A 25,068-nucleotide genomic window follows, 5' to 3' on the forward strand; every position below is an offset into this window, starting at 1 on the left:
CGACATGTTTTTTTAAAAATCGTACACGTGCTGACACCTAAGTTGTCTCCCGTTGTTTATTAGAGTTACCTTTCGTCCGGCACAGTAATACATTTGCAGTGAATCGCCGAGAAGTCGTGGGAAAATTAAAAACCATGTAAACAAACTAAAATTAACCACCTTTTCAAGATGAATTTCAAGTGATCGACATTATGCATTTAACCCGCCTGACCTGTTTAGCATCTTAGATATCTGTTCTAAGGTATTCATTGTGTAGAATGTCATGTTATGTCCTTGCAATGCTAATTCCACTCTGATTTTTTTGTTTACATTTTTTGTCAATGAGAAATATGGCGTCCATTCCGATATGAACTGACGTGGCGTTAAATTTTTACATGTTTAAGCAAACCTGGTGTGTTAGAAAGAAAATCTCATCCCTTCAACATTATTTGGAACACTGTTATTGTAAAAAACCTGTTTTTTCCTTATACAAAAGCTTAATATTTTGTGTTGAATGTACTTTCACAAACACCTCTGTTTTCCTATTACATTCATAGTACCACATCCTTATCCACAAAATACTGAATATTACAGGTGTCCATCAGTATTATATCAGTTTAGGAATATGTTTTTTATTTTCCCACCATCGATTTCTTGAATATGCACCCCTTCCACATTGCTGTATGAACTGTGAATGTAGCAATATGCGTCCCCTTAAAATCCCAATTTTTAAAACCTGGCACAGCACTGTTTTCATTTTCTGAAAATCAATAGACCCGGGACGTAACTTGAGTATAAATATCGATTATCATATAATTTCATTTACCTGGGTAAACAGGATAAACCTAGTGCAATAAACTCTCGTTTGGAGGAATTACTAAATTCTTTCTAAATTAAATGTGACAGAAAGTTATGTAAAATGGCGTATTTGACCATGGATAACGTAGTCTGTGCATGTATAATGGTTTTATTTCAAATAGTATTAAACATCAGTACCGTAAAAGGTAGTGTAGGGAACTATTGTCCAGGTTTGTATCTCCTTAATGTTGCTAAATGTTTTTACATAACTACATGTTTGATTTCTGATAACGACATATTATCTGGCTATTCAATTTTATTAAAGTTATAATACTGGCCAGATAAGATCACGTAGCGAAAGAAATAGGAAGGTCATTTTTCTACAACAACGTATAAAACATCCGTTCACGAAGACATTGGCTGGATAAATTTACTTGTAAATTGATAGATTCCACCGATGGAGACGGATATAAAAAATGTTACTTTCGGTTTCAGTGACACAACCGCCATCATTCGGATACGTCCGTGACTACGCTAAAGGAAGTGGCTAATCGTACGGTCCCGTATGGATAGTGAAATAAACCGCAGGTGGGTATTCGTACGGCAGTTTTGTATTACATTGTACTGAAGTCATTCAACTGATATGTTTTCAACGGATTTATTTACTTTTCTTTAATTTTCAGTAGCACATAAACAGAAAATGATTTCGAATATAGAAAAAGACTAATTTTATGTATGCGTGTAATATTGTTGTCATCGTATGACACATATGCAATAAGTGTCAATAATAAAAATGTGAACTATAGAAGTTCACAACATCGTTTGAATAGCATGTAATATGCTTACTTTTTCTTTCATATTTCGGTTGATAAGACTGGAACTAATTATTGACAATAATAAGTCTTCTATCTATCTCCCACCTTCGCCCCCCCCCCCCCCCCCACACACACACACACACTAAAAACACTAGAGACGCTCCTAAATATTTGAGCGTCACGGTAAGTAAATATCTCATTTGATCAGAATATGTTGATACCATCACATCAAAAGCAAACAATTCACTTAGTTTCATTAGATGGGGGAAAAACAAGAACAACAAAAAATAACCAGGAAAGTGAAAGAAACAACATACAACACAATGTCCGCCCACAGCTTAAACACTGCTTCTCTATAAAAATGAGACTAAAATTTACATGACTTCACTTGGTACCGGCAGGGTTCCACAAGATTGGAGGAGGCTATCGTTGTCCCTGTATACATAAAGGGCCCACGAAGCAAAGCCAGCAATCACAAGCCTATGCTCTTACTTGCAATTGCTTCCAACTGATGAAGCATGTTGTAGTATCCCTTACCCTAACCCTAAGTTTCCACTTTTTTCTATTTTAGTATCAAATATTATTAATCATCTAGATAACAAAATTTGCTTAATTCCTTCCCACATGGCTTCCGCTCAAAGCACAGTTGTGAACCTCAATTATTAAATTTTAGTCAAGATTTTTTATTACCTTGAAGCTAGTAAGTAGACAGACCTAATAGTAATAGACTTTATCAAATCGTTTGACAAAGTCGATCACAATCGTCTAGTCTACAAGCTATTTGAATTAGGTATAACTTGAAAAACATCAATGTGGATTTAATCTTTCCTTTAAATACGAAAACAAAAGGTCTTCAATCAGATATACCACATTTGGTATCAGGGGTACCGCAAGGGTATTCCTTAGGCCTTGCCTTTTCTTAACATACCAGTCACCTGTCAGGCTCAATTAAAGCATTATAATTTATTAAAATATGGAAAGTAGATCCCTCGGAAGCACCGAAAACAAGGCAAACAGTGAAAATTGCAGACTCGGTTTCATTGAGTCTGTTCATGAGCAGTAATGGAAAATGTAACACTGCCCACGCCCCCTAGCACTGGCTTAAGCAGTATTCAATCTTCAAATCTAAATGAGTTGAAATCAATGTTCCCGAATTACCAGAAAATATAACAACACTGAGACGAAGTCGGGGCGACTTTTAACGGCCGCCACACAGCACTTAACACCCGCTGTTGTGGAGTAAATAAAATCTGGAAAGTAGATCCCTCGGAAGCACCGAAAACAAGGCAAACAGTAACAATTGCAGACTCGGTTTGATTGAGTCTGTTCATGAGCAGTAATGGAAAATGCAACACTGCCCACGCCCCCCTAGCACCGGCTTAAGCAGTATTCAATCTTCAAATCTAAATGAGCTGAAATCAATGATCCCGAAGGACCAGAAAATATAACAACACTGAGATGAAGTCGGGGCGAAATTTTACGGCCGCCACACTGCACTTAACACCCACTGTTGTGAAGTAAATATAATCTGGAAAGTAGATCCCTCGGAAGCACCGAAAACAAGGCAAACAGTGAAAATTGCAGACTCGGTTCGTTCATGAGCAGTAATAGAAAATGCAACACTGCCCACGCCCCCTAGCACCGGCTTAAGCAGTATTCAATCTTCAAATCTAAATGAGTTGAAATAAATGATCCCGAAGGACCAGAAAATATAACAACACAGATGAAGTCGTGGCGACTTTTTACGGCCTCCACACAGCACTTAACACCCGCTGTTGTGAAGTAAATAAAATCTGGAAAGTAGATCCCTCGGAAGCACCGAAAATAAGGCAAACAGTGACAATTGCAGATTCGGTTTCATTGAGTCTGTTCATGAGCAGTAATGGAAAATGCAACACTGCTCACGCCCCTAGCACTGGCTTAAGCAGTATTCAATCTTCAAATCTAAATGAGTTGAAATCAATGATCCCGAAGGACTAGAACATATAACAACACTGAATTAAAATCGGAGACTCGTTGTTGATGATACGTAGTTTATCTCACTATAAATATCATGCATGATTGTAAGACTCTCTAGCAGTACCTCCATAAATTAGAGTTTTGGAAAAAAAATCCGGTCAAAGGAGTTAAATTCCGATAATGCGAAGTGATTAGGGTATATAAAAAGAAATAAAAAAACATTGATTTTCTCTATAAGCTACATATCCATGAATTTAAAACTATAAAAATGCTTAATATTTAGGCGAACCAGCAGTGTTAGATCACAAAAAGACAAACAAGACCCTAAAATACATCAAAAGAAATGATCAAACAAATGATAAACGTACAAATTTAAGAAACTCCGTATAAAACATGTTCAATCATAATTGGAATATTGCTCAACTGTTTGGCATTTAACAGTCTCTAACATATGGAATTGAAACAGTACGAAAGGCTGCCGCCAGATATGTTCAAATCAATTATGTCTGTTGAAGCATCACAGAAATGTTAACTTAAGGAGAAATTTCACATCCCTACATTTCTGATTCTTTTATATAAATTCCGTCATTACATTTTTTTGTAGATCACCAGTACCGGCGAGACTCTCAGGACCTTCACTTTTATATTCCCTCCTCCCGCACCCATTATCACAAGAACTCAATTTTTTCTCCAAGAACCATTAGACTCTGAAACAACCTACCACATCATGTTAAATCTAGTGCTACTCTTAATGAGTTCAGGAGTGGCCTAGATTACTGATGTTCAAACCTGAAATATATGTTTTATCATCTTTTAACCTGTAACTTGTAATATAATAGTGCTGATTTTAATATTGCACACTAATTTGTGTTTTCAATAAAGGCTTAATCATCAAAGTGCCGATCAGACAGTCGCCTCAAAGTCACAGTCAGTCATTGACAATTGGGACTATCTAGTTCTGGCTAACATAACTTAACTGACACTGTTTTTCATTGTCTGATGGTCGCATTCATTAAGTTATGGCGAAACCCCATTTGTTTAACTAACCAGTATCAAACCGCAACATCTCGCAAGTTTCTCCTGAGAAACTCATGATGTCATGCAACAGTTCAAAGCACGTGGTTATTCTTGAAAATCAGTATAAAAATTTTACCTATTTATGAATTTAATTTAATCACATAAAATCTATAAAACAAGATACAATTTCTCAGAAAATGTCAATAAATAACGATTCCCTACCGCCTATTGGTTTTTCAAAATGAAGTGTACCCTGGAATCAATATTTGACATGTTGTAGTGATGTTCAAATATTCGGTTATATTTCTTCAGGAAACTTGCAAACAAACTTTAAATAAACGTTAGATTTCTTCTTGTTAAATGTTAAACAAAATCACAATTATTTGAAAATAAAACGTGTACTAAATAATATGAGTTTTAGTTTTTTTTTGTTTTATTTTCAAATTTGTAATCGTTGGGATAGCGTTGGCATCCTAATCTTTTGGCCAACAAAGAAATAGAGTTGACCCAACGATGGACCAACCATGATAGGCGAAACAAATGCTGTTGGCCCAATGGAGGGCCAACGATAAGTGTAGGATACCAGTTGTTGGCCCGATGGAGGGCCAACGATAAGTGTAGGATATCAATCGTTGGGCCAACGGTGTACCAACCGTTGGGCCAACGTTGCGCCAATTAGCAAAATGGCGTTGGGCCAACGTTGGTAATCTTCGTTGGGCCAACGAAGCGTCTGCAGTTGGCCCAACGTTGGGCCAACGCCTGTCTGCTATCTGGGCGGGACCGTAATACGAGCCACGCTAAATGATTTTCCGTACGGGACCGTACAAAAAGCCACGCTAATCTATTTTAAGAAACAAAACAACAACATGTCTAGCACATTCGTATTGCATTTTCTGGTAACCTGCCTTTCTTTTTATCTAACTACAGGCTTAATTTTATAACATTAATATATTATTTGTAGAAATGGCATCGAAAAGCAAAATATTTGTAAATTTCTGCATTTATCCGCCGTCTTTACACAAAATTCTATCACGGCCGATCAGCCATTGTTGATTTCGACGTATTTAAATTTTTGTCACGTGACACTGTCTTCGTTGGTTTACGGAATGAATTCGGCGAAGCCTGGCGAGTGAATTAGTGACCAGCTGGTCATTAAATATTTCATGGTTTTATATCCATTCGTATCTCAACAATATTTGACCATCCAATTTAAACTAACGGGCGAATTTGTTCATTAGACTGTTTTCTATAAATCTACAAATTTATTTGCTTTATTTTAACGGTGATTTTTAACAGGTTTATAACTTTAATACACGGTTTCAGTATAACATATCTTTTTATTTCTTAGGCCGTGCCCCCCCCCCCCCCCCCCCCCCCCCTTCCACTTCCTTGTTGGCTGAGAAGTGAACTATACTCATCAAATTTGCACCGGACTACCGGTCCAACTAATAGGAGTGTAGTACCCCACCCGTTCCTCAAAATTTAGACAAAAATGAACCGAAGGCCACCATTTTATATCTCTATTTTAAAATTTCCCCCTGAACCCTAACACGAGCGGAGGAACCCCTCCCATACGTACTCGCACTCGGTGCCTTCGTTCTAAACTGGTGCCGCCCCCGCCCCCATAAAATATATTTCTGGATCCTAGCCTGCAGAGGTATCGGGTTTAATTCCAATGTCTTTTCATTATGTAACACATTAGTTTACCTATATTATATATTTACTGTTGCCAAAACCGAGTCCGATGATGAGGTCAAATGACTTCAAACGTTCTGGTTTCAGTCAAATCGCCCCCGCCAGAGGAACGCAATCAAAGCGCCACTCAAATGATCGTGTTGGCATTGACAAGCTCAAACAGCAGATTCGTTTAAGGACTTTGGATTTCATAATTTATAACATAGATATACACACACTGAGTAACTGTTTACATGTACAGATACCTATTATAATACAGTCGGTTCAATCACTGCTGCATAATTACATAATTTACTCTATCTTAGACGAAGGCAGAGCGCACCATGGAGAGTGGCGATTTCATACCGACGAGATCGACGGCTCTTCTTGTGAACTGATATGTCACCATGGTTACAGCCCTAGCGGATGCACTGTTCTCAGGAAAGATGGATTTGGGAACTGGAACTATGATATTCCAACTTGTGAAAAAGGTATCCATTACTTAAAGACTGAATCACGGTTAAATAGTTACAAGCTAGATATGAAACACATTTGATTAACCCTTATCATGCTGGACACGAATGATCCTGCCTTTGCGGCCAGAGTAGATCATCCGTGCAGTCTGATCAAGATCTGCACTGTTTGCTATTCAGTCAGTATCATTTTGGTATGTACCCCTTTGAACAGTTAATGTTAATTATAGAAATTTAGCATGGTAAGAGCTAATGTGTGCCCTTTTTGTACAGTTTTGCTTTCTCTTTATAATAAATTCGGTTTATCCATTGCTGTATATATCAAGTAATAGATGACTGAAACAACAAAAGTAACTTTTCTAACGTCACACCATAACACAGGCTTCCAATGGACAACTTCCGGGAATATGCATATGACGACAATGCAAATTCAGAGTTGTAACCCCTACCGTGAATTTTCCGCCTTCAGCGTCACAAGGTTCTTGGGAGTTAATATTGATTTGCTGTATACAGCTTTATCAAATGAGGGACCTCCGTGGCCGAGTGGTTAAAGTCGCTGACTTCAAATCACTTGCCCCTCATGCATGGGGCGTAGAATTTTTCATGTAAGGAAGCCATCTAGTTAGTGTACAGAAGGTCGGTGGTTCTACCCAGATGCCCGAACAAAAAGGCGTTGATGGCCCTAAGTTGCTCACATTGACCTTGACCAACTTCAGGTGACTATCTTTCTAGCACTTCATGAGAAGCGTCGTATCTTCTTATACATTTCATTACAGCTTATTCATATATGAGCCGTGCCATGAGAAAACCAACATAGTGGGTTTGCGACCAGCATGGATCCAGACCAGCCTGTGCATTCGCGCAGTCTGATCAGGATCCATGCTGTGCGCTTTCAAAGCCTATAGCAATTACATAAACCGTTAGCGAACAACATGGATCTTGACCAGACTGCGCGGATGCACAGGCTGGTCTGGATCCATGCTGGCCGCAAAACCACTACGTTGGTTTTCCCATGGCACGGCTCATATATTTTTCAACTCTGGTTACCACTACATGCAATCAATCGGAACTATTCAACAAATATAAAAGAATATATCAATTGGTGCTACAAACCAAGTTTAGTGACTATTCATTGAGTGTTTCATAAAAAAAATGTTATTTTGAAACTCTTTCTGTTAGCCCATAACAGCAGTAAAACGGCACCACTGCACAAATCCTGGAGAGGCCAATACCAGGATGCTATAAACCAGTAAATAAATATATAAAAAGATCCTTTGGTTGCATAGAATGTAACCAAGCAAACAAATTGCAGAGTCGGTTAGGTCGGTCTGTGTTCATGAAATCACCCCTCACGTCCCTTAGTTTCACACCCATCCATCTGTACTAACAGCTCAACTTGAACCTTTGGTTCAAAAAGGTTCAAAGTAGGTTTAAACAAAAGGACCATAATAGTCCTATATCGCTCGACAGAGTTTCGTAGCTCAGACAAACTTTCAGAGATCAAACATGTATAATAAGAAACATTTCCGCTAAATGTCTTTCAAAACAGATTTAAACGATTGCACCATATACAGGACATACAGCGGAAAAGTGAATAGTACGCCCTCTGGCGGTCATATTTTGGCGAATCTGATCAATTTGAATATTCTTTGAAAAGGAATACCCCGAAGGAACATTCATGTGATACCATCTTAAAGTCGGTACAAACATTTCTTACAAAGTTCCCACTATATACATATAAGAAAACTGGCTACTATGTATAACAAGTTTCAGAGATGTCGTTTGAGGAAAAGACTAGACGACGAACGGACTGTGATTGATTACAATAGCTCACCCAAGCATAGTTTTGCTCAGGTGAACTATACAGAGAATACTAGGTAACTGTCTTACAAATTGAAATTTATTAGGTAAGTCGAAGAAAATATAAAAGTCGAAGCTTTAATCAAAGCTTTTACTTTTCGTAGATGAACTTAATCAATTATTCATAACGACAGAAACCTAATGTTCTTTTCTTCCTACCTTCCGATTTAAAATCATTAAAATCAATAACAGTCCACAACAACTAGGTACGTGTCTGTCCTATAGATTAAAAATTAATACACCACTAAAGTATGTGTCTCCAAAGTATACAATGTACACAGACTGTAATGAAATGGCTCTTAATAATTCCAAATATTATAAAATAAAAGCAGGACTACAAATATGTCACCGACATGGATGCCCCCGCAACATGAGAAAGGTCACATGCATGATACTGCTCACAAACTAAAAGAAGGACCCTTGGCTCTATTTACTTACAAAGAAAATATTGTAGGGAGACCAGAAAATTTAGTAATCTATATATATATATATAAGAAAACTTGGCTAAGTTCAACCAAGGACTGTGACCTTGACCTTTGAGGTAGTGAAATGGTTATTGCGTATCTTCTATCCATGCTTATTATTTGTGTCAACGTAACTTATTTTGAAACCGGGCCAAGCATGTCAAAGTTATAGACCGGACACGAAGACCATATTATCAGTATATATGTAGTGGAAATTGGGAAAAAAAGTTCAACCAAGGACTGTGACCTTGACCTTTAAGCTAGTAAAAGGTTTTTGCGCTTGACACATTGTCTATCCATGATTATCATTTGTATCGAATTATTCTGAAATCGGTTTATGCATGTTAAAGTTATGACCCGGACAGGAAGACCACTAATGTAGTGATAATTGGGTAAGTTCAACCACGGGCTGTGACCTTGAACCTTAAGCTAGTGAAAGGATGTTGCGCATAACAAATTGTCTATCCATGCTTATTATGTGTGTCAAATTATTCTGAAATCGGACCATGCATGTCTAAGTTATGGCCCGGACACGAACATCACCCTTTCCCGAACACACACACACACACAAAAAAACACACACACAGACACACACGCGGACAGGGGTACCATTATATGCCTCCCCCCCCCCCCCCCCCAACCCTTCCCTATTTTATGGCGGGGGCATAAAAACAAAGCATTGATTCTACGTTAACTCGTTAAATTCAGAAATAAAAATTGTTGAAAAACACCTATCTTTAAATGTTTTTTTGAGTGTTTTTATTTGATTGAACAATGTTTCAAAAGTAAACATCTGAAGTCAGTGGACCCAAACAGGTCCTAGATTTTGTACCAAAATTTAATTAAGTATGAACACTCTGCAGGTACATCGTAAGATACGTTATACTGACGCATATTTTAAAGTAAACTTCTATGAAAATTTTTCAAATCTGATATATCATGACCGTCTCAAGCATAACGTATCTTATGCTTTTTGCAATATGTTTCTTATATTATTGTTTAAAGATAACTATTTATGTCTAATACGAAAAATAAAATCATAATCCAAAACAATTTATATAAAACAATACTCATGTAATGTTTTTCTTATCATTTTTTTAAAGAATACACACCATCATGATCATAATCTCAGTTATATGTCGTATCTTAAGAAAACCCAAATATGCAGGTTAAGACACGTACAATTTCATAAAAAGATTTATGTTCTTATAAAGTTATAAATGATGGATCTTTTAAACTACAGAACATAAATTTTATCTATCTTTCGGCCTCTTTCATATATCTCATATATTCTATTCCTAACTCCTCAGTGCTTGTGGTGTTTTAATATGTTTACTGGCCGAGAGATTCGGTTGTTTTTCAGACTCTGTCCTTTGCAGATAATCAAGATCAGATTTCTTCGCTATTAATCTCTGTTCTTTCTGCCTAAAATTCTGCATGGTTGATATTATTGCTTACAATAAAAGAATATGAAATGTAGATTTACTGATTCTATTGTAAACATATGAGTTTACTTCCATTGCTACGCTTTAGAATAAAACAAGAGGTTTTCATAAGATACGTTATGATTTACATAACTGGCCTTGTTCAACATACTCAATAGAGGAAAGCACGTCTTACAAGCTTATGTTTTGTCTAGATCTACACTCAAAAAGTTTATTAACGTACATTTCCTTAATTTAAAATTATAAATTACATGTATAACTAATGTTTCATTTAACAAATAATCAAGGCCTTTGAGTTGTTTGTTTATCGTCTGATTTACCACGATTCAGAGTTCATTTGCGTAGGAATTGAACCACGAGGGCGTTATTACCCATACGAAAAAGAAATTTATTAAAAGGTCAATAAAAGGCAAACAAAAGGCTAGCAAAAGGTACTTCTATGTTTTGTTAAAACCTTTTATAAGCCTTTCATTTAACAAAAGACTAACAAAAGACTATTAAGGATTTTGTGAGTAATACATTTTGTTTACCTTTTGTTTCAGATACTGCCTTTTATTAATGTTTCATTACACTTATATTTTGAAATTTATCTTTTATTAGCATTGGATTAGACTTATTTTCTTAAATGTTGCCTTTTATTAATGTTTCATTACACTTATAATTTGAAATCTACCTTTTATTAGCATTGGATTGGACTTATATTCTTAAATGTTGCCATTTGTTTGTATTTCATTCCACTTAGAATCAACACTGACATATTTTGTTTGTATTTCATTACACTTGCTTTCAAAAACAAGAAGTTTTTTTTCATATTTCATACATTTGTAAGTTTGGGTGACTTGTTTCACAAAATCTAGCATAAGCAAATTAGTTTCATATTTCACTGATATTGGCTAAATACTGCTGCTGCTGTTTTGAATTTAGAGCTACATCTACCATTCACTGCGTTCTTCATATGCATAATTACACCTCTGACGAGTGCAAAGATTTGTCAGTAAGTAAATGGCTACTGAGCACTTGCAAATGCATATATTCTTTATCATATATAATTTTTAAATTAAGCCAGCCCTCAATTTTCACAATTATGGGAATTGTGAATACAGTCAAAACCTGTGTCAAAAGACCACCTGCAAACAAAGACCACTAATACAAAACCTGTCTGAAAAGACCATCATTTTTTTCTCCGGTCAGACCATTATCAATAAATTATTTAATCAGTTTTAAGAGAGACAATCTGTGAACAGAGACCACTTAAAATAATAATTAAAAATTCTCCTGCAAAAACAATTCCATTGTTTTTCTCATTCCATAGAATTCCTTAGATTTTTAAAGATAATGCAAAGTTTGCCTAGTAAGATTTTTTAAATTTAAATTGCAGCAAAGAGCTCATTAAAAATCTTAAGATTTGTTTGGATTATACTAGATATCCAAATTAATTGAAATGAAACAAGGAATCTAACTAATTAAAATTTATGTCAATGTTTTCATTTTGTATATTAAAAGGATGTAAATTAGAATTCTATCATTTTATTTATAATTAATGTAACAAGATATATAATTGAAAATAGTTCCTATTTATATAAGCTATTTATTTTTTGGTTATTGAACACCTCAAACAACAGCACAAGATAATAGGCATTAAAAGTCATTTCATAAGTACAACAAATTGTAAATGATATTATGCTTTTAATATAATGTTACAATACATCATAAATGAATTAGTCTATTCTTTTGATGACTGGCAATGGTTAATTATCTTGCTTTTACAGCCACTTGATATACTGCTGTTCAGTGAATACAGATGAGTTAACACACAGAGATACAGCTTATCTGATCAAGATAAGGACCAATGAAAATACAGGCTTCTGAAGCCGTTTTACACCTGTACCCCAAAAAATAATCCCAATCTTTCTGCTAGTTTGTTTTTTTTTCTCTGAGATCTTTGCAAATGCTGTGAGCAAATAAATGGTCAAATTTTCCCATGAACTGTATACTTATATATCTTAAGAACATAGATATTCCCTTCAGTAACTATATTGTACCAAAGAAAATGGCTCATGAATACAAAAATTTGAATGTAAACAGGAAGTTCTTTGTTCATGTTGTTGGAGGCAAATGGAATAAAGCTAACTTGAAACTCTAAAATGCTTTTAGAGAGATATCAGGTAAGAGTTTCAAACTTTCTAATGTAGAATTTATGTTTTACAGCTATATGTCACAGATCTTGAATAAATAGACTGAAGCAGGAACTTTATTTATCTCAGTAGATTGAACTTTCGCCTGGTTACAAGTAACCTTTTCAGGTATATGTGAATGATAGATTATAATGCTTCTGAGAAAACAGTTAAATATTCAATACTTAATTGTTGCAGTTCTCAGTTATTAATTTTTTTAATAAGTACAAATATGTTAGTAAAATCACTCTGTTAACCCCTGACTTACAACAGCGTCTAAACATTTTCAGATGAAAGAGTGTGCATATATCTAGTTATTAGAGGTATGCCTATATGTATGAATTGATGTAGTCGGAGAAATCAGATCGCTTCAGTGACTATGCTACAGGATGATATAAGATCACAGACAGAAATTCGATCTAGGATCAAACATAAATTACATAATATTTCAACTAAATTGTAAGTTAAATTTGCAAACAGTCTTATACTATACAATTACTATAAAAGGTTGATAATTTATTTATTTTGTTGGGGTTAGCCTCACACTGAAAGGATGATCATAATACACCAATATTTTGTCAGTTCTAAATTCTAAAATTTCTTTTTAAGATTGTCTGATAAAAAAAACACCCAAAAAAACAAAAAAAAAACGCATTATTGTATGGTCAAGCAGATGAGGGATAATACCCACAGGTGGTGCTCTCAATATTTTCATTTCAGTGTCCAATAAATTAAATAAATAAATGGTTTTGATACATGTAGAATGTTTAAATGGTAAGTACAAATTAAAACTGGCTTTAAAGTTGTCATTTCACATACTACTGTACTAAGTTAGGAATATTGTATTGCCTAAAATTATATTTTAATCGCAATTACTAATATAATTCATTTCTGTAATTATGTTATATCATTTTCAGAAATGGCTGGAATGAAGTTCCTGACCCTGGTGATGGTTTTGGAAAAGCAAAGAGACATTCTGATGCCACCTTGTATTGAGCCTACAATACTCCAATTTTGTTGTATTCATAATTTTCTATCAAATAATCTTTTAGTTTAATTTTCAAGTTTAAGCTAAGTGAATTTTTATTATTCTTAACCACAAGTGTAAAAGCTGCTGGCACATGTGTTATTCCCCTTTGAATTTTATTCTTTTTGTGTTTTTTGAAACCCAGATCTGTCTCAATATTATATTAAAATAATTTTGTAATGATATTATTTCTTCTTTTTTTTGTTTTGTGTCAATATCAGCAATGTTTCACAATGGTTTTCCATCAAACCTTTCCAAACTTTTGCAAATAATTCTTAGAAATTCCTTCAACTTTAATGCGATGATTTCCAATTTTTAAAGAGTTCCATGGACTTTCAACTGCATTTTTACAAGGCTGTTCCCAAGGTTTCAGAGGTTTATTACCATGGAAAATATGCAGGGTTTAAAACCACGGAAGTTGTTCGAATACTCCAAGGTTTCCGAGGTTTCTATTCATGGAAAAAATCCAAGATTTCTAGCCACGAAAAATATCCAAGGTTAAGTACAACGGAAGTTGTCCGAATACTCCTAGGTTTCCATGCATGTGCATTTTACGAGGTTATTTCACCAAGGTTTCCAAAGTTTTATTCCCTGATTTTTTTCTTTGGTCAAAATCTTTCAAAATAAAAGAGTCCGAATAGTCCATGTTTTTTTTTTCCATGCTGTTTTTCCAAGCTTTTCCATGGAAAATGTACAGACGGGTGTTTTTGTGACATAAACACTTTCTAGTTTTAGTGTATGTTTGGGATCATGCAAGATATCTGGACAGTTTTTTTTTTAATACAAAATCAATAATTTATTTAATTCAGCAAAACAAGCATTTTGGTTATCTTACAGTATTTGTTCATTGCAGTGAAATTGATAATTGCATGCATTGAAATAACTTTTTTTACATTATTCTTTTGATCATAAATATATGTATATAAATGTAAATAGTTATTTGTCAATAGTGTTTGATTAATGTTTTCTTAGCCTTACGAAAACTTAAATAAAAGGCAATTGATGATATACCTTTTATTCATGTTTTGTTTCTTTGAAACAAAATGAACCGCGCCAAGCAGAAATATGTCTTAACGTACATTATGACGAAATCGAGAAACGACGTCACAAGTTGCAGGTGCGATTTCAAAATGGCGACGCCCATGCTTTGACATGTTTACAATTTAATATTTGACATGGATACGTTTGAGGTATGTTTCAGTCTATAATATTACATGTTGATAATGTTGTAACATATATTTGAAAATTTATTCAGTATTATAAGCAGTTTTATTATGAAAATATGAGAAATCCCTTGCTATAAAAAGTGGTGAAGGTCAAGTGTGTCGTCACTGTCGAATCGATTGTTGTGATGTCATCAAGCTATATTTTGCATTGAATGAAATAATGAAAAAGAATCTAGATCTACATGTAACAATTTTGAAACGACATTTGTTCTCGTAAATTATTAATCAAGATAAGCCCTACAGTATTGCAATTTTCGATTTAATTGTATGCGAATGTTTCTGGCAATGTTTGTAGATTTAGATCTATTTTGTCCAATTTTTATTATTTATTTAAGTCAAAAAGCTTGCACTGTCGGCTACATCACATTTCTTTTTGTACATAAACATATGTAAAAAGATCTCCGCCGATGACATCATTGTACAATTTTTAAAGATGGTATGTGTTAGTTTCATAAGGTGTAATTATTTATACAATAAATGCAACAAGTAAAATTGTCTTGGGCGGAATGGCGCAGCGCTAGCGTACCCGATTTGCAATCTTAAGACTCGCGTTCGAGTCTGTCTCACGTCGTGTTTTTTTTTTTTTTGTTTTTTTTTTATAAATTATAACTATTCATTTTATTTACTATTCAACCTCCACACATTCCATTCTTTTTTTTCTCCATTCAGGATTTAGAAGATTTACTTGAAGTGTTTGGATTGGGAAGTAAATCTAGTACATCAAATAGCCAATGTACACAGGAACTTGCAGAAGCTGGAACTACAAATGGTAGTGACTGTTAAACTATTATTGACTTTTTAAATGTTTTTATGTATAGCTAAGATGCAGGTTATAATAACGACACACACGTTTTTAAAGTTCACTTAAACAATGTTTTTATAAATTTTCTTTATAGCTCTATATACATACACACGCTGTATGTGCGCGCGTTTGTGTGCATCATGATCATCATCAGTATTTACCTTAGCTAATAATACCAATAAATTAAATCTTACTTAGATGAAAATGATATATTTAGAAGAAAGAATTAAAATGAACGTGTTAATTATCTCCGATATTTTTCTGTTATGAAATTACATCACTAAGATATAAGTAAGCTTTAACATTCTATTTTCCATGATTACTTTAAGATGATGCTGATGATGAAATGTCCGTGGAAAACCTGGTGGAAAACTTCATGGCAGCTAGTGTTCAAACCGATACAGCTGGTGATGAACACAACGATGATACACATCTAAACCAAACAGATGAGTTTGACGAAGATGATCCCCAAAGAGATCTCGCAACTATCAAACATAAACTTCAAGAGGGGTGTGGCTGTAAACTTTGTTGTTTCAAAGGTGTTACAGTAGGAGTTGTTCTAGACAATATTCTTAGAATGAGAGAGATGTCAAAAGACAATAAAGAGTTATTTGTCATGGGAAACTTGCGAGAAAAACTTGGTACTGACCGGTGCAAGGAGGGAGAACGACAGCGAGTGCGCTTTGAATACAATTTCCAAGGAAAAACGGTTTGCCAGAAAGCATTTTGTTTGATATATGACATGGGGAAAAGCACTGTGAAGCGTATTCAGAAACACATTTCCACAAAGGGTGTAGGACCGCGGGTTCATGGTCTAGTAGGAAGAAGACCGTCAAATGCATTTTCCTCTGACGTCATCAAAGATGCAGTGTAGTACTTAATAAACTATGCAATCGAAGAGGGACTTCCACAGCCATCACCACCAAGAGGCCGAGATGATACACCGCCCATTTATCTACCTGCATCAAAACCTAAGATCATGATTCATCAAGAATATATGGAAGCTTGTGTAGAAAGTGGTAAGGCAGCGATTTTTTTCCTTCTTTAATAGGGTCCGTAAAACGGACCCTTTCCCAATTGAAAATAATGACCATTTTTCCCAATTTCAGACCAAATTATTCCCAAAAATGACCTACAAACATTTTTGAAACGGCTGCTGTCCCGACATCGTGAAATTCGCCGATTATAGAAAATATGTTCCGAATTTTAATCGAGTGTTCGCTAATTTTGACCAAAGGACAAATATTCGATTAAAATTCAGAACATGTTCTCTGTCATTTAATCAATCGCACCATGCATTGTTTTCGGTAACCGGTTTCCACGATCTTTTTCTGTAGAACCAGTGACAAGCTGTGCGAACAATGAGTCACAACAGCAAATATAATGTTCAAAGGCTAACAAAATCCAAGCTTGCTGGCTGCAAAAGCCTTGTGGAGTTCAGATTCTCACGGGCATCTTCACAGCCTGTTCTGACTGAGGAAACGTCCGTTGAATCGTCGACATCGGTGTCGTTTTCATGTCAGAGTCAGGAGAACTCTTGTGTAACTCCGGTTGAATTTGTGCCAGTGTGTGCTTTTAGAACAACCATCGTTATCTCAGAGTCAGGCCACTGTATCATGTTGTGATGATCAGAACACTAGCTCTAGTGTAACTCATTTAGATCCAGGAAAGGGGTTATTGTAATTTTGTATGTTACACAAAATTCCCAATTAGGATGAAAACGACGCTATTTTTCCCAAATCGTCCGGACGCGGACGCTTTCCCAAAATGGCAAAAAAAATCGCTGTAAGGTTCACGTTGGAAAGTCAACATTTAAAAATGTATGGAATCAGTGTGTCCCTCATATAAAAATCATGAATCCGCGAGACGATGTATGCAAGACATGTGAGGACTTTCGCGATACCATATCTATGGCTAGAAGTGAAGATGACAAACTAGACGCCACTGCTAGTTATCACCAGCACGTTTTGTCTGCACGTGCAGAGCGAGAGGTGTATCAGCAATGTGTACAAGAATCTACGGCTCTTTTCCGAGGTAGCTCACAAGATCACAGCAAGGTCCATTGTACATTTGATTTTAGTCAATATGTGAAATTACCTCATCACGCAAGAGAGAAAGGACCTACCTTCTTTATACAGCCACGCAAGGTGCAGATGTTTGGCTTCAGAATAGATGGATATCGCCAGTACAACTATTTAATAGATGAAGACCAGACAATAGGTGTGTAAGTTCAAATTAACATGATTAAGTACTAGTAACATTTGTTTTGTTTGTTAATAAAACGTAATCCATGTTTCTTGATTGACCAGTATTTCTCACTTCTCCGCATGTAACTGACAACTTCCAAACAAACGGTTACTTTTAAGTGTAATGCATGCAATTACAAAAATCAGGCAAAAATTGTATGCTTTGTTCGGGAAGCGAGTCCTTTATCTGTGTGGTTGTTAAAAGTATTTTATTCTTCCTACCAGACGAACCGGGCAGGCACATTACATGTTACTAGTATATATGCTCGTGATGACTAGGTCCTGCGCATGCGTTTCATATTGATTTTAACATTATAGACATATTGTAAATTTGTTACAGCTTGTTTTAAATATGATAAATATAATAGTTATAATGTAACTTTGCATTACAAGTTTCCATTTCATTTTCAAGGTGTAGACGGACAATTGGCACATGGACCCGATTCTGTGATCTCCATGTTGGACCACGCCTTTGGTACGTTTTGTCACCAGGGAGGAGATTGCACAATACATGCTGATAACTGTTTTGGTACGTGTCTATTACTGTTCAGAGAATAAAAAAAAGATCGAAAACAGGACACCCGTTTCATTGAAATATTATAAATTTGGAAATTGTAATTGTTTCTCATTCTCTGACCGCTAATAGTAAAAGTAACCTTTTTCTTTTTTGTGTAGGTATTAGGTTAAAGCATAAATTAACTGGCAGTTACGAGTTAAATAAACAATGGTTATGAACATGTGAATGGAACAATGCAAATGATAATAATGATAAAAATAGTTATAATGATAATTATTCATAATGTTAGATAAGTCATACTCATGAGATTATAATGATGATGATCATAATAATAATGTTGATGATAATGATGATGATGATCATAATCATGATGATGATGATAATGATGATTTGATAATGCGGGTGATGATTGATTTGATGTGGATAATAATTGTGAAAATTGTATTTCAGGTCAAAATAAAAACCGCTACGTGATTGCCTACCTCTCATGGAGAACTATGACGAACAGACACGATAATATCAAATATATGATGCAGTTACCTGGCCATACTAGGTAGTACAATTTACAGATTACCTAAAAACTTAGTCAAAGTGACATTCCTTTATACTTAGGGTGATATTCTTTAAGAGTGCATAGGAATTCATAAACAGATTTTAACAAAGAAATACTATTTATGTTTAAAAAGACGGCTATCTAAATGTATTTACGAAAGAATTTTATTCATCATTATAAATAAACATTTTGGGATTATCCTTGTTACCTTATTAGCTTGATCCGTTGTACATACCCTAAACGGCCTGTTGGTTTATAATGATACATTTTATGATGTATGTATGATATGTTCAAAGATTAAAGCAGTAACTGAATGATAACTGTCGCATTTTACAGATGTTTGATTGACGCCGGTTTTGGCAGAATTAAACAGAGGTATCGTAGGGAGGATGTTGATACGCTTCAACACGTAGCGGATGTTGTTGATCTGTCATCCTGTAGCAACGTCTCAGTTGTGTATGGCAGGGATACATGGAAATGGAGGCAGTGGAAGGCTTTCTTCGGCGACAGATATAAAAAAGTTCCGAATATATCCAAGTACCACTACTTCCGGTTCACTTCAACAGACCCCGGAGCCGTATTTATGAAAATGTCTGCGGTTGACACAGAGGAGACAAGGTTTGTCGTCTGTAAAACAAACCTTCTTGCTATGGATTCATGTGACATTCCCCAAGAAATAATGCCAGCTGGACTTAACCGAGAGCGACAGCGCTACCTTTACAGCCAGGTTCGCCCGCTTGTGAGACTTCAGTTTCAGGAAGAATTCTGTGCAGTACCAGCTCAAGAATAGTGGACATGTGAAAAGCAATGTCTTTAAATGGGAGCTTTTTAACGCTAGACGTTTGTCGTCTCGTGAACAAAGTGTTTACAAATGTGTAAAAATGAGATTTTTAATTTGGTTATATATCGTTATGGTAATAAACAGTGTAAACTTGAAAATTGAAGTACATACTGAAATACCGGATGACGGACTTCTTTCACTGCTGTTACCATGGGAACGGATAAATACGTGTGCTATTTCAGATATGTTGCTTGTTATAAGGGACGGCATTTAATGATTTATTGTTCTAAACAAAAATGTTTTGAATCTGATTTCTATATGTTGCTTTAAATTTTATGTAAATAATTCCTTTTCACTACCGTTGTATGCTACTGATGTTACTAAGTTTACATAGAAAACTGCTTTTCTTTTAATCATAACAAATTTGTAATAATTAAGTGAAATTTCGTAGGATATTTTTGTAAAAGTGGAAAAAATATTTAAAACTGTAATGTTGTAAGTTTACCGGTGTAAAAAGTACTTAAAATGTCTTGAAAGCTGCATAATTCTATTCGCAAGTCAGTCGTTTCCTTGACAACAAATATTTGTATAAAAATAAATACTTATATTTTAGAGAAAGTGTTTGTCTTTACATATAATATTAAATGACCGTTGTAAAATCACTATAATACAGTAGATAAACATATAAATCCAATACTTCTTTTTAATTGTTTGACATTTTTGTTAACGTTTTCTTGACGTTAATTGTGTATTTTTTTATTCAAGATGACGTCTTTGGACTGAAATGCTCAAAAATGTACGTAATATACCTATAGAAAGGTTTACATTTTTATAAACAGTAAAAAGTGCAGAATAATAATCAATGAAAACCTAAAAATGTCACAAAATTACGTTAAGACATATTTCTGCTTGGCGCGGTTCAAATATTAATAAAAGGTCTCTCTGCCTTTTATTCATATTTTGTTTCCCATATTTTATTTTGAATTTGTTTCTCATGTAATGAATGTAAATGCCTTTTGTTAGTATTTTGTTACTACCTTTTATTCATGTTTTGTTTACCTTTTGTTAGTATTTTGTTACTACCTTTTATTCATGCTTTATTTGCCTTTTGTTATCTCATTTGCATATGATTTGCTAGGCTAATAAAAGGTCTTCAAAACATAACATTTTATTTGCCTTTTGTTTCAGCCTTTTGTTACCCGTTTTGTTTTCGTATGGGTAGCCCGAGTGGTTAAATACTGAAGCATCTGAACGATGAACCGTGGTAAATTAGACGATAAATAACAAGAAGGCCTTGATTGTTTTCATTCTGACATGTTCATGTATATATTTTAATATATATTATACTGGATCTCATTTACGCGAGGAGTAATGTATCGGACGTCATGCGGCAATATGACGTCATTATTGACGTCATAATGCTCTCTTATAGGTCCCCGCGTCAACCGTTGTTTATCGCAGAATATACAGAGCTTGATTTTCTTCTTTGTTTAACTGGAAATCAAATCGAGCCATGTTAGAATATTTCATAATATACGTTATAGTGCATAAGATACGTTACATAACTTACATAACTATTTTCAGTTTCCTAATCGACCAACTTTGGCTAAATAAACCGTCAAAGTTAATTCTGCATCAAGTTTGAATGTATAACCTGTAATAATATTGCCAAATATCATGTTGAATACAATACATATTTTAATAACTACTCACTTTTTCTAGGCTATACTTCATTCATTGTTTAACACCCTCACTTAGTAAGCATTATGTGTGAACAAACATGTTCGCTATGTATTTTGCTTCCACCAGATGTTCTTAAAATACATTAATGCGCATAATCGATTAACGTGATTAGTCGTTGTGAATTAATCAGTTATTTTATCAGCATAATGTATCTTATTTTAACATATCTTACTTGCATTATATGAAATTGAATCCCACATAAAAGTGTTCATCTTTTTTACTACATTTCCTTCACATACATAAAACAGGCATAGCTGGCTTAATAATAATACGGTGTGAGGCCACCTTTTCCAAAAGTTATTTTCATTTTCTTGCAAGCTCTGTATAACGTATCTTTTGTTTTTATTGAAGAATTCCAGTCGCGGTTGATCAACTTGCTTGGCTCTAGAAAGTATGTATTCTACTATGAAATAACTTGCAAAATGTATACAACTATGCTGTGTGTTCAATTAAAAAGTAATAATTATGCCATTCCATAAAACTTAAATCAGTGGTTATTTTGTCAGTTAAATTCGCATAACGTATCTTACTTGAAAATCGGGACAATGGACATTTGGAAAATGCAGAAAGATATCACTCAATACAGTTAGATTTTGTGTTTTAAAATCCACACTTACTCTAGTTCCTTTAGTTCAGGCTTTGTGCGCAAGTGTACACTACGCACTAACTTTGCAAATAGCTTGCATTGTACACACCCATGCTAGGGACAGGCACAAAAATGGGCTATATGGAGCTACTGTTGATGAATGACTAAACATATCGCGCAAAAGGTGGTGTCCTGGTGTCACCTCATTATTTTTCTACATTATATATATATAAGCACTAATACCAATGACTTACCTTTTAATATATAAGCTTGGGACAGGTAAAAAACGTAATGTGACGAGTTAACGTAGAATCAATGAAAGGCTAACCTTGTGTTTTACCCGCCTTCTGTGCTGAACATGAATTAATGATTTTAATTTCCTTCCAAGGGAAGTTTTATCCGAAGTACAGTTTTAAGTTGGATTATCAATTCTCACCAGGCAAACAATGGGCGCGAGTTAAATTTACACACGCTATGCCGCGTGATAGAAATAATAGATAACCGTTTTCTCAATGATTTCATTCAATAACATTACATTCCAGATGCAATGGTCCTTGATTTAAGTGCAGAAAGCTAAATTCCTGGACAAAGTAAAACGCTATGAACGAGTAATCTTCTGTTTCTTCGAGCTTCTTGTTGTAATAGCAAATACGATATGCAACGCAAAACTCGTTTATAAAATTCATTGCATAAATATGTCTTAAGTAGTTGTTCTCAAAAACAAGATGGTGTCGTTTTGACAAAAGTCTAAAAGAGGTCTGGCAAAATTTTGTTCAGTCACTAACCTGCTAAAAAGCAAAATCTATCAAACTCCGAGATTTTGCTCTTTATTTCGCCTGAAATTAGAATATAAACGATTTGATAGTTATTCTTATATAACGTATGTATGCATAGGAACTAACACGAGACACGATAACATAAATCATGAAAAATTGTAAAATCCATTGCAAGAAGTCAGTTGCAGATTTCATTGTACTTATATTTAAATACTTTCTTTATCATTTTCAGACTCTTGCTTCTCTATGTCGACGCTTGTGTGTAAGGCAGCTGGATTTGCTCCCGAATATGTATTAGGGTCCTTTGGATTTTCAAAGACTGGCATTGTTAAAAATTCCATTGCTGCAAAACTGATGAAATGGCTGGTTTGTTTTAACATTACTTTGATTAAAAGTTAGCATGAGTTTTGCTTTTTTCAAATTAAAGTTATTAATGAGCATGGATCTGAACATAAACATCCTCTAAATGGTGCATTGCTGTATGAATTAAAACACGAGTTCCACGACCACAAGCTTCAAGTTCAATAGAACACTGATCGTTCAACGTCTTAGGTGCATTATCAGTGTGTACATACCACGTGGTTTGTGACGTCATTTTCGGGTATTACGGCAAGAAAATTAATAAACAAATCCGTCGATTCAGAACTTAAAAACACCGTAAGTATTTCATTTCTTCTCCGATTTGAAAAATTCTTTTACGAGGCTTAAGCCAAAATAGTGGGCTATAAACACAAGTCAATGTGTTTCTGAAATTCTAAGCAGTTTTTGAAAAGGCCCTTTCCAACCCTGGAATTGGGCAAATTTTTGGGAGGTAATAGGGCAAAAAAAACCCCCGCGTTTTACAAAATAAAGCAGGATGTTTTCCCTTTACTTTGCTGTGCCCCTTCCCATCGCTTTTTTTTGGGTTCCAAGAAAGCCTGCAAACCACTTTATTGAAAAAAAAAAGGTAGGTTTCTTGTGAAAATGTTCCCCCAAAAAGCTAATACGGAAAGAATGATATGAGGGCAAGCGATTCATGAATCACCTTTTTTCCCTTAAAAAAACTTTCGCGGATTATTGAGTTTGAGACTGTTTCCCATTAATATCTTTTTGTATATTTCACAGCTTTTAAGATTAAACAATGTATACCAATATAATAACAAAATTACATGGATCGTATATCTTGTATGTCATACAGATTTAAAAAATGCGTTTCCCCGTTAAAATAAAAACAATACTTTTTAAACAAAACGTAATGTGTTAAAATATTTTCTCAAATTTTGGACACTTTAAAGGGCAAAAAAACCCAAACGACTGAAAAATAAAAAAATTCGATCGATAAAATAGAAAAATGGAAACTTAAAGGTCGCTAACACGACAAAAACGAAAATTGCAGGCCGTTGATTGATCATGTTTTAGACGGAAGAAAAAACGGTGGAAATGCCCCGCTTCCCCTCCACCCCCCTTTGCCCCCGGGTTTTAGCAAATCTAAAAAACAAAAAAATACATGGTATTCACAAAGACCACACCAAACGTGAGAGAAAGAATTAATGCATGGCCTTTGTATAAAGCGTTAGTGATTTGCACACATTAGTGCGATATTGAGCTGCTCCTGAGGCAAAGCTATCTGTTGGTAAATAAAACATAGTTAACACAGACGGAATCAAGGGTCGTTGTAACATCTTCCTAATACAGGTCATGTAATGAAACAGTTGTCTTCTACTAAATTATGACCCTGGTTATGGTAAGGATCGCAGAATCATTACTGAAGATAATTTGGGCTTATCATAAAACTTAAAAATCATATAATGATGAAACCAAAAAGTGCTAAAACTTTATGCCCTAAAAAGGGGGCATAAAAGTAAAAATATGAAAAGAAAAGAAGGTTTATCCTGTTAGATAAACGTAACATTACGAATCTGAATTTTCTTAAGATTTTGCATAATTTAATACCAAAATTGTACAGTATTACATGCATTCTTCAGACCCCAATACGTATATTAAGATGGTATCAAATTGTTTTTGACAAACGATAAATATTTTTTATGAACAATATTACAATCGTTCAAAATATCGTTTCAGAATCATGGTCGTAAAATGGAATGTAAGACTATGCCTATAAAATCACTTTACTTGCCAACATTATTAGTAAAAAGTATTTTCAAGTCGTGTTA

The 25,068-nt window shown here is 34.7% G+C and overlaps 3 protein-coding genes across 3 annotated transcripts; all 3 read left to right on the plus strand.

Annotated features, from left to right (window-relative positions):
• The first annotated feature begins 833 nt into the window (after positions 1-833).
• LOC123540945 (uncharacterized) lies at positions 834-23,509 on the plus strand. The gene is made up of 3 exons (XM_045326280.2): positions 834-1,007; positions 6,569-6,733; positions 23,148-23,509. Exons 1-3 carry the CDS (start codon positions 899-901, stop codon positions 23,312-23,314), a joined length of 441 nt encoding a protein of 146 aa, XP_045182215.2. The 5' UTR covers positions 834-898; the 3' UTR covers positions 23,315-23,509.
• On the plus strand, positions 14,718-16,735 carry LOC128545864 (uncharacterized). The gene is made up of 3 exons (XM_053527327.1): positions 14,718-14,875; positions 15,581-15,680; positions 16,043-16,735. Exons 1-3 carry the CDS (start codon positions 14,861-14,863, stop codon positions 16,585-16,587), a joined length of 660 nt encoding a protein of 219 aa, XP_053383302.1. The 5' UTR covers positions 14,718-14,860; the 3' UTR covers positions 16,588-16,735.
• On the plus strand, positions 16,733-20,821 carry LOC123540944 (uncharacterized). The gene is made up of 4 exons (XM_045326278.2): positions 16,733-17,933; positions 18,372-18,488; positions 18,927-19,029; positions 19,366-20,821. The coding sequence occupies exons 1-4, from the start codon at positions 17,567-17,569 to the stop codon at positions 19,817-19,819; spliced, it is 1,041 nt and encodes a 346-aa protein (XP_045182213.1). The 5' UTR covers positions 16,733-17,566; the 3' UTR covers positions 19,820-20,821.
• Positions 23,510-25,068: the final 1,559 nt, after the last annotated feature.

The sequence above is a fragment of the Mercenaria mercenaria genome, chromosome 16, assembly GCF_021730395.1.
Source record: "Mercenaria mercenaria strain notata chromosome 16, MADL_Memer_1, whole genome shotgun sequence".
Lineage (NCBI taxonomy): Eukaryota > Metazoa > Mollusca > Bivalvia > Venerida > Veneridae > Mercenaria > Mercenaria mercenaria.

Bases quoted from the DNA above. Each gene is read 5' to 3' on its own strand.
- LOC123540945 (XM_045326280.2), top strand. From the start codon at position 899: ATGGCGTATTTGACCATGGATAACGTAGTCTGTGCATGTATAATGGTT. The intron at 1,008-6,568 runs GTTTGTATCTCC...ACTCTATCTTAG, and splicing joins TGTAGGGAACTATTGTCCAG to ACGAAGGCAGAGCGCACCAT. The intron at 6,734-23,147 runs GTATCCATTACT...TATCATTTTCAG, and splicing joins TATTCCAACTTGTGAAAAAG to ACTCTTGCTTCTCTATGTCG.
- LOC128545864 (XM_053527327.1), top strand. The intron at 15,681-16,042 runs GTAGTGACTGTT...GATTACTTTAAG, and splicing joins AGAAGCTGGAACTACAAATG to ATGATGCTGATGATGAAATG.
- LOC123540944 (XM_045326278.2), top strand. From the start codon at position 17,567: ATGAATCCGCGAGACGATGTATGCAAGACATGTGAGGACTTTCGCGAT. The intron at 17,934-18,371 runs GTGTGTAAGTTC...TTCATTTTCAAG, and splicing joins AGATGAAGACCAGACAATAG to GTGTAGACGGACAATTGGCA. The intron at 19,030-19,365 runs GTAGTACAATTT...CGCATTTTACAG, and splicing joins CAGTTACCTGGCCATACTAG to ATGTTTGATTGACGCCGGTT.